The 12,812-nt window shown below is 28.0% G+C and overlaps 1 protein-coding gene across 3 annotated transcripts in view; it reads right to left on the bottom strand.

Moving 5' to 3' along the window:
• Positions 1 to 12,812, bottom strand: part of LOC107163193 (Calcium/calmodulin-dependent protein kinase I) — a 396,057-nt gene that overhangs the window by 11,254 nt on the left and 371,991 nt on the right. For 2 of the 3 annotated variants that reach the window (XM_015510478.2, XM_015510479.2), the window contains 4 exons: positions 6,466 to 6,606; positions 4,759 to 4,885; positions 3,898 to 3,985; positions 3,244 to 3,457 (listed from right to left, as the gene is read on the bottom strand). In XM_015510478.2, coding sequence (XP_015365964.1) covers positions 3,244 to 3,457; positions 3,898 to 3,985; positions 4,759 to 4,885; positions 6,466 to 6,606 — 570 coding nt within the window. The remainder of the gene's footprint in view (positions 1 to 3,243; positions 3,458 to 3,897; positions 3,986 to 4,758; positions 4,886 to 6,465; positions 6,607 to 12,812) is intronic. The other variant, XM_015510480.2, reaches the window with a different exon arrangement.

Raw genomic sequence — 12,812 nt, 5'->3', positions numbered from 1 at the left:
TTATATTTTTAGTATATTATTCACAAAACAAAAGACATTGGGCTGTATCAATATAATATATGGACATGGGCACAACCATTATATTTTTGAAAAAAATTTTTTTTTAAATAATACTATTATTAAGCTGATATCTGACCATAATTTGATCGATTGAAGGTTGTGTAATTTATGAATAAACTATGTAAAGTAAATATTCTGTATTGTAAAAATAAACATACTTCATTGTAATTACCTTCTATTTTAACAGAATAAGGGTGGTATATTATATAGTATAGCATCTAATGTATAAATACCGTATATATATATATAATATATTAGATGCTGTACTCTGTATAATGTGCCGTTTGAGTATCTTTTTAAATTAATACTATCAAGAATTTAATCGTCTTGATCCATAACATTTGTTAAAAATACAATTTTACTCATTAACACAATCTATAGCAGAAACTGGAAACGAAACTTTTTTATTTACGTCGGAAATGGTAGTTTATCTACATTTTGACAATAATATATTATACACCTACGAGGTAGATATATAGGTAATTATTTATGCAACACATCTGGATATTTGTGTATAATCGTGTGAAAGGCAATATCGTATAATTAACCTCACGGTTCGGTTGCCAAATGTAGGTACGCCTCTAGAGTTAATAATGGTATAGGATGTTACCAACAGCTTTTCAACGTTTCTAATATATAGAAAGTTTTGATGACATATAAAAAAAAATTGAAATATTTTTCAGCACTAATTTAAATTAATCTGAAAGTGGTCTCACGTAATCAGTACCAAATTTGCGTAACTCCTATTTCGCATTATTTTTATGGAAAAACTACGGTTTTGGGTGACAGAATCGACGAGTGTAGTACAATAAGTTATAGATAAAAATAGGTAAAAAGTGTAAAACATTGACTGTGAAATGTCGTTCTGATTCTTACACTAGTGGAATAATGTGTGATCACGATTTAAACTTTAAAGTAACACTAAATATGTCAGACAGATGACCTTGTATTGCAATTATTGGGTTTTCGGGAAGTCATAGGGAGTACTTAAATACATGTTTTCAGATAAATTTAAAATTTTTAATACTATTGGTGTGCGCATGCGCAATACTACTTAATTTTTTTTTAATGGAAACACTATTTTTTCCACATATTCGAATAGATTATATATTTTTTTAAACATTTTTTGAATTAAAAGTTTTTTCTATTTACAAAACTTGCCAAGTTACAGTAAGTCAAAATTTGGATTTATGCATAATACGTGTTTAATGAAATTTTAATTTATAACCACTGGAAATAATAGCATAAGTGCCAAATAAATATTTAATTTACTTAATCTGTCTGTTTACAAATAATATTTAAGTAATTAATAATAATTTAAAATATAATAAATATAATAATAATAAAAACTGTTAATCACTTAAATGAGTATCTAGAGTATGTTATGATTTTTGTTAAGTAATCTGCTGTAATAGGATCACAATTTTAATTTTTTTTATAGTGGAATTTTGTTTTAATTTACAATAGCTCTAATAACGATAAGACAATCAGATAATAATAATAAAATAAGTGTGAAATAATTAAACATTATTTTTAGCATAAGGTATCGACTGTATTAATTAAATCTATAACAAAATGTTTAACTGATTGATACGTGGGATCATTTGGTAAGTCACTTTTAACATTGGTTTAAATATATCTGAATTATAAATAATGTTAATTATTTCAGACCCCTCGAAAGAAGCTTGTCGTATTTATCTGTGAAAACTACATTAAAAAAATATACATAAAATTGCCATAAATCATTAAACTATTTAAAATTTAAAAAATTAAATAATAATGTTATTTGGAAGGATTTGATTTTTAAGAAACTATACTAAATAATTTTTAAAAAAAGTTATAAACAATTTTATAGAAGGTAATTAAAAATCTATACTAAATATAGTTTATTACGATCAAGTTAAAGTTGTATACTTGAGTACTGATCTAGTTCCGAGTTCTGGTATTTAATTTCTGTCAGTGAATTTTTATTTTATTTATTTAATTTTTGACGAATAACAAAAGTACCTATCTCTATAATATTATGACAAAAAAAAAAAAACCCGTTTGATGTTCTATAAAGAAACAATTATTATTAAAATATGCGAAAACCTCAAAAAATTTGTAAAGTAACGTTTTGTGTTTGTATTTTAAAACGTACTCGTGAAATATTAATTTGCAATGTTTCACATTATAAACTTGTGTCCAATATGGATTTGCAAATTAATGCAGTCTCGAGCCGTACCCCTCATCACAAGAATAATATACTTAAAACTCAGACTAAAACTGGGAATTTTTTTATTGAATTTTTCTCAAATCTACCGGATGATACATTTGACGTAAGACAATCGTTCTTTCAGAAAATACAAAGTGAAATGTTTGAAAATATTTCTTTTACATAATTTATGGTCGTTATAAAACAACATCTTATTTAGGATAAAACTATATTTTTTACCTTTTCGAATGACAACATACAGCATATTTTATAATTTCATCTTTCGAAGCAAAGTATTATTTGGAGTATTTTGGTCTATTAAAATCAAATTTCGGATATAAGTACTTAATTGGTTATAAGAAGGTAGGTATTTAAAGTTTTTACGATCAGAGTAACTAACATTTTTCTTCTTTAACAGAGGTCCAGGAATACCACTCAACTACGCTCATCTAAACTTAAAATAGGTACTTATAATTCATATAAATTACTCATCCAAATTTAAATATGTTTATATGGGTATCGAACAACTTTGTCAAATATTCTGCTTTGGAATAAGGAATTTAAAATACACATTGTCACAAAAAAAAAGTAAAAAGTAAAAACAAAAACAAATGATAACGATCAATGATTATAAAATAAACGTTTAATAGTTTTTGAAAATATTGCGAATGTCTTGCGCCAAACGGATCGTCCCTATATGTACCTCTATGTATGTACACGTATAATAAGAATTTATTTTATTTTTAAATTACGGTAATTTTGTACACGTAAGTGCGCTATTCTATACATTATTTTAATATAATACTATGCATTGTGTTTTCATCTACGTGGTTTCAAAAAATACATTCACGCAAGCCGGATCATTTCAAACGCAACACGGAGTATTGGCAGTCACTGGGTAGCAACAACAGACACGCACGCATACTCACACACATACACACACACACACACACACACACACACACAAACACGCTATTTTGTTTTTCTACCTTCGGTACCATAGCCATTATTATCTGGGCCATGATTGTCGTCACCGTCAAAATCATCAATCTCGGCTTCCTCTACAATCGTAGCACACTTCTGTCTGTTTGGCTGCACGCCTGCCGCAGCAGGCAGCAATGACGATGTGTCCGACGACACTTCCGACACGTTCATCGCTAACCTCTGCATTTTATGCACCATGGTTATGGCGTTCATTAATTGCTGGAAACATCATCATCATCTTAACGTTTTTATGGTTGCATTTTTCTACTCCATCCAGTATTGGATATACGCCGATCTGCGTATGCATAGGCTGGTAGAGGTATTAGGTATGTCTAATACATTATTATTAGGTACACTTAAGTATTATGTATGATTTTATGTAATGATTACTACGATGCATTGTTATGATATGAAGCAAAATTGTCTAAATATATATAATATGTATGATGATGAGTTGTAGTTAAAGGGGTTACAGGACGCAAACGACGCGAGTCATCTTTACTGTTTACCGCGTGTTCAAGGTTAAGGTTTTGGATAGGGTCGTGCTATGGGCTATGGCACCGTGCGTGGAATATTATTACATAATATTTGTTATTATATAGGTACGAGTGATATGATAATACGGACTACGGGTGGACCGATAAGACGTGGGTACGTACCTTCCATCTGGATTTGGCGAAGTTCTTTTTGAGCTGTGCCGAAACGGTTCCGTGAATGTTCTTGCTGCTGGCCGCGTTACCAGATATCCTGAAACACGTGCATCATTAATCTCGTTACAATATAAGTAGCTACGAATAATATTAGAGCAGTTAAGTAGATAGGACGCGATTATAGTGTCACGTGTTGTTTATCCGAAGAAACCGGAAGAAAAATGCACACCAAATTATTATAAACAAAAGAGAAAAGGTAATAACGTAGGTATTTAAAATGAAAAAATTACTTTGCAGTAAAACGCGTAGGTATGACATTACTATTATTACATGTCAAATTATTTCTGCAATTCTGTACATTTATATTAATAAGAAATGCAAAAATAAGGCGAATATTTGAATTTTTCTATACAAACATTGTATTTTATATTAATATATATTATACAAACGGTATGTAGATATTACGCGTTAATTTTGTGTTAACAATCGTGACGGTCGCTGTGGATGTCGTTTTGTTAATTAACATTTCCCGATGTAACGACACTATTTTGGTCGTGTATGACAGCTATAGTGCACGCAACATTTAAAATAGATGTTTTTAAACATGAAAAATGCACCTTTTAAACTTTTAAATAACAACAAAATATCGTGTACCTATAGGTACTTTTTAACATTTAACATTATAAGACACGTTTTTAAGACTCTTATTCGTTAAAAACAATGTAATTTGAGTTTATCATCAACACAAATTGTTGCTAATATACAATTGAGTGCAATTTTAACGTATATGAATAACCCTATAAGGTAACATATTTTAGACGAAAAACTGATACAACGAATACATTTTTTCATATTTCTGATTACACTTACCATGGATGAGCCAGTGCTTCACGGCACGTGTAACGTTTGTCTGCGTCAACACACATCAGTTGCCTTATGAAATTTTTCGCCGAATCGCTTATATCGTCCCAGTAAGGAGAATCAAATTCAAATTCACCTGCAATAATAATAAGGGTACACGGAAAATTCGTTTTAGATTTAGTCGCTTTTTTCAAACACGTAAATGTCCGCGTGTCATGAAATCTTTGTTTCTCGAATAAATGAAACGATTCACAAATTATTTATTATTTTTTCTGAAAATCCGCGCAAATTCAGTAGATTTTTTCAGAGATTTTAGGTGATACGTTAGATTTTTGATATTTTTAGACCATTTTAATCTGATCCTTGAATTAAACCATATTGAATTATTTATATAGATATTTCAATATTTGGCAATAAATGTTGATAAAAAATTTTCTCACGCTATTCTAAAAATATTGAAAACGCACACATTTTTTTTTTGTAGAAATTTAAAGTCAACGATTTAACGAAATTGTATAGCTAAATGAAAAATCTTTCCGTTAACGATTGTTATTATAATTCAAATTATACTAATGTAAGGATTTGAAATAACTATTTATTACTACATAGATATGTTATTTTTTTTGAAACAGAAAACAATTTTAAAATGTTTAGTTTAATTTTAAGTTATCTTTACTATGAGTTACCATTCAACTGTATTTTTGTGTTGAAAATTAAGTCATTAACAAATAACAATAATATTATATGATAAAATATCTGTCTTCAGAAAAATTATTTCAATTTACCATATTAAAAATAGAAAAATAAATAGTTAAGTAATAGAGCAATGTACATAAAAGCAGCTATACCTAAATTATCCATAGAAATTGATAAACCGTATCCACTCATAAATTTTTTTTTATACAATGATTTATCATTGAATTCGTATTTCAGATACTTATTTTAGTGGCCTACTCTAACACGACAAAACATATTATACAGCTGTAGGTGACTTTCTTGATATTTTCTTTTGATCTCTCAAAGTACAATTCAGGTTCAATTTGCTGATAAAAAACACACTCAATATTAAACATTATTTTTACATCATGAAAAATGTGTTCAGTTGTAAAATTGTAAGAAAAAGTGCTGTAAAAAAATATTTATAGCTCATGAAATGATGAGTGTTTTACGTTAAATGGATTACACAATATTAAAATTATGTAGGTTTTAAATAACATTATTATGTAATTTTGTTTTGAAGATTCCATGGCTCATATTAAATTAGCAAGTCTTAGAATGATAATAATGAGTAAAAACAGAATTATGTGCGGGTGCAGTCTATCAATTGTGTGTCTATTCTTGTAACACCGTTTTTTAAACAAAAAACTTTAACTGTATAAAGGAGTCAAATAAATTATGAAAGTAGGTAGAAGTGTATATAGGACATATACTGTATAGTATGCACGTTAAGATGTCGTAGCTATTGTGAAATATACCACGTGAAAATTATTTTGTACTTTTATCAGGGTAGGATTTAAAAATGATTGATCGTAATGGTTCAAATATAAATGTTTTTAAATGTACTTACAACTGTAAAATGTATATATGAACGAATACATATAGCCAATAAAATACATCTGCATGCATTGCAATGTGTCATACCTTATACCTATTTGATTTGCGCACTAAATGGCAATATTATATTATGCGCACGAGTGACTCAACAATATGATTTACCTTTTAAAATTTGAGCGAAGAGATTCGCGTCGTTTTCATCGTAAAATGGCGGATATCCGCACAGCAATATGTATGAAATCACACCGATGCTCCAGACGTCCACTGCTTTCCCGTACGGCTTCTGAGCCAACACTTCCGGAGCTGAAAAACGAAATGGTAAAATAAATGATAGTATACATTAAAATGTTATAAGAAAATAATATTTTTTTTCAGAGGGTCTTATGAATACATAGAAAATTTATTTTGAAAAAAAAAACGGTCTAGCGAGTAAAAATGTCACGTTTTCAGGAAATTCCTATCTTAATGTTTCATTTTCTTTGGAGTTTTTGATGATAAATTAAATAATAATATTATTTGACTAATGCAAAAACAAAAAACAACAAATAGTTATCAATGAAACTCTGTGCTGTCATGATCGAAGATCTAAAATACACTATATTATACACATATATTCCATAATATTATATAATAATATCACGAAGATCATAAATATATAATAGTCAAATGCACCAAAGAAGTCTGAATTCCGAAATGCAAGCCAAAGCTTCTTGTCAACTCCAATATACCTCCAAAACACCATTATCCCGCAAGACAACTAAAAGTTGGTTCTCAATTATCAAATTGGTTCCCGGGTTATCTACAGGTAATATACATGTGGGTTCTCGTGTTTTTTTTACAGTTAACATTAATTACATTTTATAACTTTATTACAATAATTATTATTGACGTTTTAATAATTGTTTATTGACCAATTAAAAATTATTAGCTACCCAAAATTGAGTTGCAACTTTGTAGTTAAGAAACGCTGTGATAGATGAGCGTTTAGTGAGATTGGAAATTGATACTGTCTATTATATTAGACTGTTAAGTAATGTTAATGGATGAATCGCAATTTAGTACACATTATATGCTATAAATTATAAACAGGTTAAGGTCCGGTTTCAAAGTTTTCCAAAAAAAACTCTCAGAGTAATATTTGCATGCCAGTGAGTGGAATTAAAAACTTATTTGCGTTTTTGAATGCGTAATTTTTGAGTAATTTATAGATTTTATAATTTATTTATTGATATGTCTTTAAATCGTTATATTCCAACGAAAAACGGACTTCCCCCCTAGAGGTTTGTCGCTGTCACCTGAAAATCTGAAAATTTGTATAACAGATTGGAGTGTGATATCGATGCTTGTGAATAGTATTAAAATGGGTTTGAAATTCAATGAGATGGCTACTGAAATTATCTTTTAAAATCTCGCATTCAAATAACTCTAATCATATAAGTATTATATACCGTTCACTAGTAAAAGATTTGTGCCCAAAGTTCATACCTGAAAATCTGGGAAAGCCAGGTGTACGTAATAAATATATTGCATGAGCGAATCGCGTATGTAACGTGAGTTAAATGTATCGGAAAAGGCGTAGTTAGTAAACGAAATCGAGACATACGGAAATGGTCAGCTACAATAACCGAAATCGAAGAGAAAACTTTCACCATATCGGTGGGTAGGTCAAAATGGTAAAGACTAATGATAAACGCTTATTTATCAAGGTTTGAAATGACGTTTAACGATGTATTGTGTACTTTTATCGTGAAAAATCAACTGCATTAATAGACACAAAGAAACGGTTTATAATAAGTAGAAGAAATATAAATAGAATGAGAGAAAGTGAAAGAAAAATCACCTTTTACTATTTTGATATATTATATTATTACCATTAAAATTCGATAAAATGTCAAAATAGTTAATTGATAATTAACTGTTATTTATTAGTTCATGACCAAGACACTTTTAAGTTTAATTTAGTTTGTTAATTCTAAACCGTTATTGTGTTTTGTGAAACAGTTTTTTAGAGTATGAATATATTAATATAAAATATTTATGTCTATATATGTAACATTGTGATATAATAATATAGGAAGGCATCTAGTAAAATTGGCGTTATAAATAAATTTTATAAACAGTTTTTTTTTCAATCATCTATTGATAGCGATTTGAACAATATATAAAATAAATATTTAAATTAAATCTTTGAAAAATAATTGAATTTTTTTATTATTAGACTTCTCTGTGGAGATAATGAATCGCATGAATGGGTTTTTTCTACCACAGTGTTGGATGGTTTTTACAAATTTCTATTGACCGCCGCGCGCCGTTTGTATTATATTCCAAACAAGCTAATCACCAAAGTGTAAATTAAGTTGAAAAATCCCTATAATGCATTTACACCAAAGTCCGCGAGACTTTCTTTTTTTTTTGGTTTGTTTGTTTAGGTTTAATTTTTAAAATAATATTACACTTCTATCACGGCGCACGGAATGATTACAGTTTGCTGGATATTATATATATATATATATATATATATATATATATTATAATATAGACTTGCCGAGTGTTATTATTATTTTCAGCAAATTTTTTTCTGGTGATAAAATGAATGAAGGTGAACTACCATAGTTGAATTGTTTTGCTTTGGAATGACGTAATAGTAAAATAGAGTATGTAACGAGCAACAACCCGCGAATTCTATATGTAATACTATGTAATTCTAGTGGGTAAAATACAAATAAACTATACCAACTCAAACACGTTGTATGGAGGTCTATTTGACAAGCATGCTCACCACCATGTTTTCCTTTAATAATATATTTTTAATGATACTCGAGGATTATTTAAAAAAATATAGTTTATACCATTTAAAGAGTGCCTTTTGGCTGTATATACTTTTCATTTTTTTCAATGAGAATCAAATGGTTTGAATATATTAAATTGTTAAACAGATTATGAAAGATTTGATATGACTAAATCAAAATACGTATGAGTAGTTTCTGAGTTATTAAAATTTAAATACTAAGGATAATAGTCCTTAGAAATTATATTTTATAGAAATATAAAATAGATTTAATATCGAATCTAGTATTTACCATTTATCATACTAAGATAATATTTACAAATTACAACAAATTACTAAAAATATTTTTACAACGTCGTTATAATACAGCCTTCATAATATAATTCAAACCAATTATCCTAAGAGTACAAACTACAAACATTTAAAACAAAATGATATTTAAGTTTATATTGGTATATTGAAATTTTTGGAAAAATTGACCCCTTGACAATTTACAATGAAAAAGAAAAGTTTCAATTTGAACAAAATGTTATATTTTCAAATATCACATTTAGAATTTCTTCAAAGTTCTATTGATTTGACAACAAAGTTTTTTAGTACATAGCTTAGTTTTTTTAAAACTTCAAAAAATGAGGATTTAAATATTTATTCATCATTAAAGGAATAATGGTGGGTGGGGATAACAATGCTTGGCTAATTACCAGTATATTGGACACTGGACAAACATTTTTAATTATTTTACAGTAAATGTTAACGTATTTAATAATTTATTAATATACAATATTTATCTAAAATAAACTTTTAAAGTCGACTGTCATGAATTTCGTTGCATTTTTAATTTTTGTTTGTATTTAAATATAAACAGAAATATATAAACAAAAACATTAGCACGCAAATTAATTTTTCGTGTTGTGTCTAATTACTAAGAATGAAAGATGTATTATACATACTACATAGTTTCCATAGTTTCATTTTATGATATCGCTCAGGAGTTAATTTAATCTGAGTAATCTAACTCTGAATAGAAAATACAAACATTGCTGAATATTTTCCGTGGAATATATTATAATCTTATGAAATTAATTTTCATTTAATATTGATTTGGATCGTAGTTTATTAAAAAGAAAACACAATTTTGGGACTAACAAAAACCCTCATCAATATGTAGTTTTATGCTGAACCCATCTAGAATGCACATAACAAATGAGACGTATAGTAACGGTATCGTTTTAATAGTTTTGACGAACCAATTTTATGAAGGGTGATCCGTTTAAGTGTCTACATTGATTATTTTCAAAAGTTTCAATTTTTTAAACTGTTTTTATGACTGTAAAAATATTATATATTTTCATATTTCGACATAGAATGTTTTTTGGATTAATTAGATACATAGAAATATAGTTCCAATCGAGTTGTTAACTAGTCATAACTACGGCTCGGAAATTGATGACATTAAAAACAATAAAAAATGCCCTAAAAAAATATGTAAATATGACATAAAAATGTCCTAAAAAAATAACCTAAAAATTACAAATATTAGTTATAAATTAACAAAAATACATTTTTTTTTAAATATTTTACTATATTTTACTATAAAATTCAAAATATGACATAAAAATGACAAAAATTTCCTTGAAATAGGAAGATAAAAAAATAAAAAATATTTGTTTTATAAATTTATCAAAGCTTACAAATTATTTAAAAATTAAAATCATTGCATTGTACAATTAGAGCGTATTTTATGTTATCGAAAGTAAATGAACGACGATTATCTGTTAATAAATATTTATGATTGGAAAAAACTTCTCTCTACGTCCACTTAAGTGATTGGGGCAAATCTGAAATGTACCAAATCATCAGCACTGAAATCATCCGAAAAACACTCACATGAAGCTTCTTCGCCATTTAATATTTTTGAAATTGTTGACAACGACAAATGTAATCGTCAAGATGAAATTGAATAGGTACTAATCTTAGACTGTGGTAATTTCCAAGTTTTAAGTTATCAGCATAATGGTCGACAAGAAACGATAAGAAATGAACTAGTGTGAAATCAGTAAAAATGACTAAAAAATGACCTAAAAATGTCAAAAAATGACTTAAAAAGTAAAAAACACCAAAAAACGCAAAATAAAAATTAGTTATTCAGATTCACTTGCTTATGAAACAGATTTGTAGCCCGGAGAGCATCGTCTAAAAAGTTCCAAAAAAAAAATGCAAAATGCATCAACTTCCGAGCCCTAGTCATAACCAAAGTTCAGATTTAAATTCCCTTTCAAAAATGCGTTTATGATTTAATAACTCTAAAAAACCAAAAAATGTAAGATTGATTAGGTTCGTTTTTGAAATATAAAAACGGGTAAAACATTGAAATTGACAAGTTACATAAAGCTTTTCTACTGTACTACACTATTATACTTCGATAAAAGTTGTATGCAATTAAATCGGTTAATTGGTTTTGGTTAGTGTTGTCTGATTAAAAATCAGATTACCTGAAGTTCTATAGTTCAAAATTAAAATGATTTATACTATTACGTAGTACTATGTTTATATTTCAATGAAGTAAATGTTTTTAGTCATAATATTAGAAAAAGGTCAAAAATGTCTGTCATTGAAATGTATTTAGGAGCACCGAATGAAATGTTTTAACATGCTTTTCATTCGGTATAAAAATCACTAAAATAAACGATAATCTCATCTGTAGCTGGAAAATTCGAGTAGGCAAGAGACAATACTCATGTGACGTTAGTGAAAAATCATTAAATTATAGAAGCCTCCTTAAGTACACTGTCAGTCACTCATGGGACTACGAGTCCAAAATTCGTATCTCCTCCTTTCAAAAAAATTGAGCACGTTACTGTTGAACATATACTAGAGAGAAATCGTATCCAAGCGATGTTTGTGACAGATTTTTAAATTAAAGTACCAATTTGACGATACATCGACGGGCGCTTAGACGCTGAATCCTAAATAAATTATTCAAGGTGTTGCATATTCAGCATTCATATTATATGATATTACACCTATACTGTTTATACTAACAATAATCATAATTATCATATTACGATCGGTGGGGACTTTCCATCGGTTATTAGCGAGTAGAAATATATTGTACGTCATTACGATTTATACTGTTAACAATAAATGTCTATATAATACGTTTATGTTATTATTTATATTAATAATACACACCACAAGGCATGAATTCAAAGATATTAAGTCAAGTTTACATATAAATTCGTGTTTACATTTTAGATATTTTTAAATTCATGTTACTAATCAATATTTGTGTTAATATTCGATACATGTATAATGTGATTGCAGATGTACAAAAAATTAAATATAGTATCGAGAGATATTTTAAACTTTATAGTTTGTAATGAAAATTCAAAATGAATGAGTTGGACTGAAATGAGCAGTAGTAGCGGCGTACTGCAAACGCTTGTGAAAGATTTCGTTTACAATTTAACTCTTTTTTTTCTACACATTGCATCAATTTCTTAGTACCTATATCAATCTTAAAATTACAAATGTATTCAATAGTCATTACTCATTACTAAAATCATATTAAAATTGTGTAATTGGATGCTTATATATTATACAATAGGACGACATCAGAACATTCAAAGGTAAAAAAAATCTATCCGTTTTGTGAACGCAATCGACAAACTGAAAACGAAAAGGTAAAAAGGTCGAAATGGAACGCAATCGAATGACGTCC

The sequence above is a fragment of the Diuraphis noxia genome, unplaced genomic scaffold (genome assembly GCF_037042655.1).
Source record: "Diuraphis noxia isolate RWA-SAM2 unplaced genomic scaffold, SU_Dnox_SAM2 contig0001, whole genome shotgun sequence".
Taxonomy (NCBI): domain Eukaryota; kingdom Metazoa; phylum Arthropoda; class Insecta; order Hemiptera; family Aphididae; genus Diuraphis; species Diuraphis noxia.
Note: the sequence above shows the minus strand (reverse complement) of the source record. Positions and strands in the feature narration are given on the sequence as shown.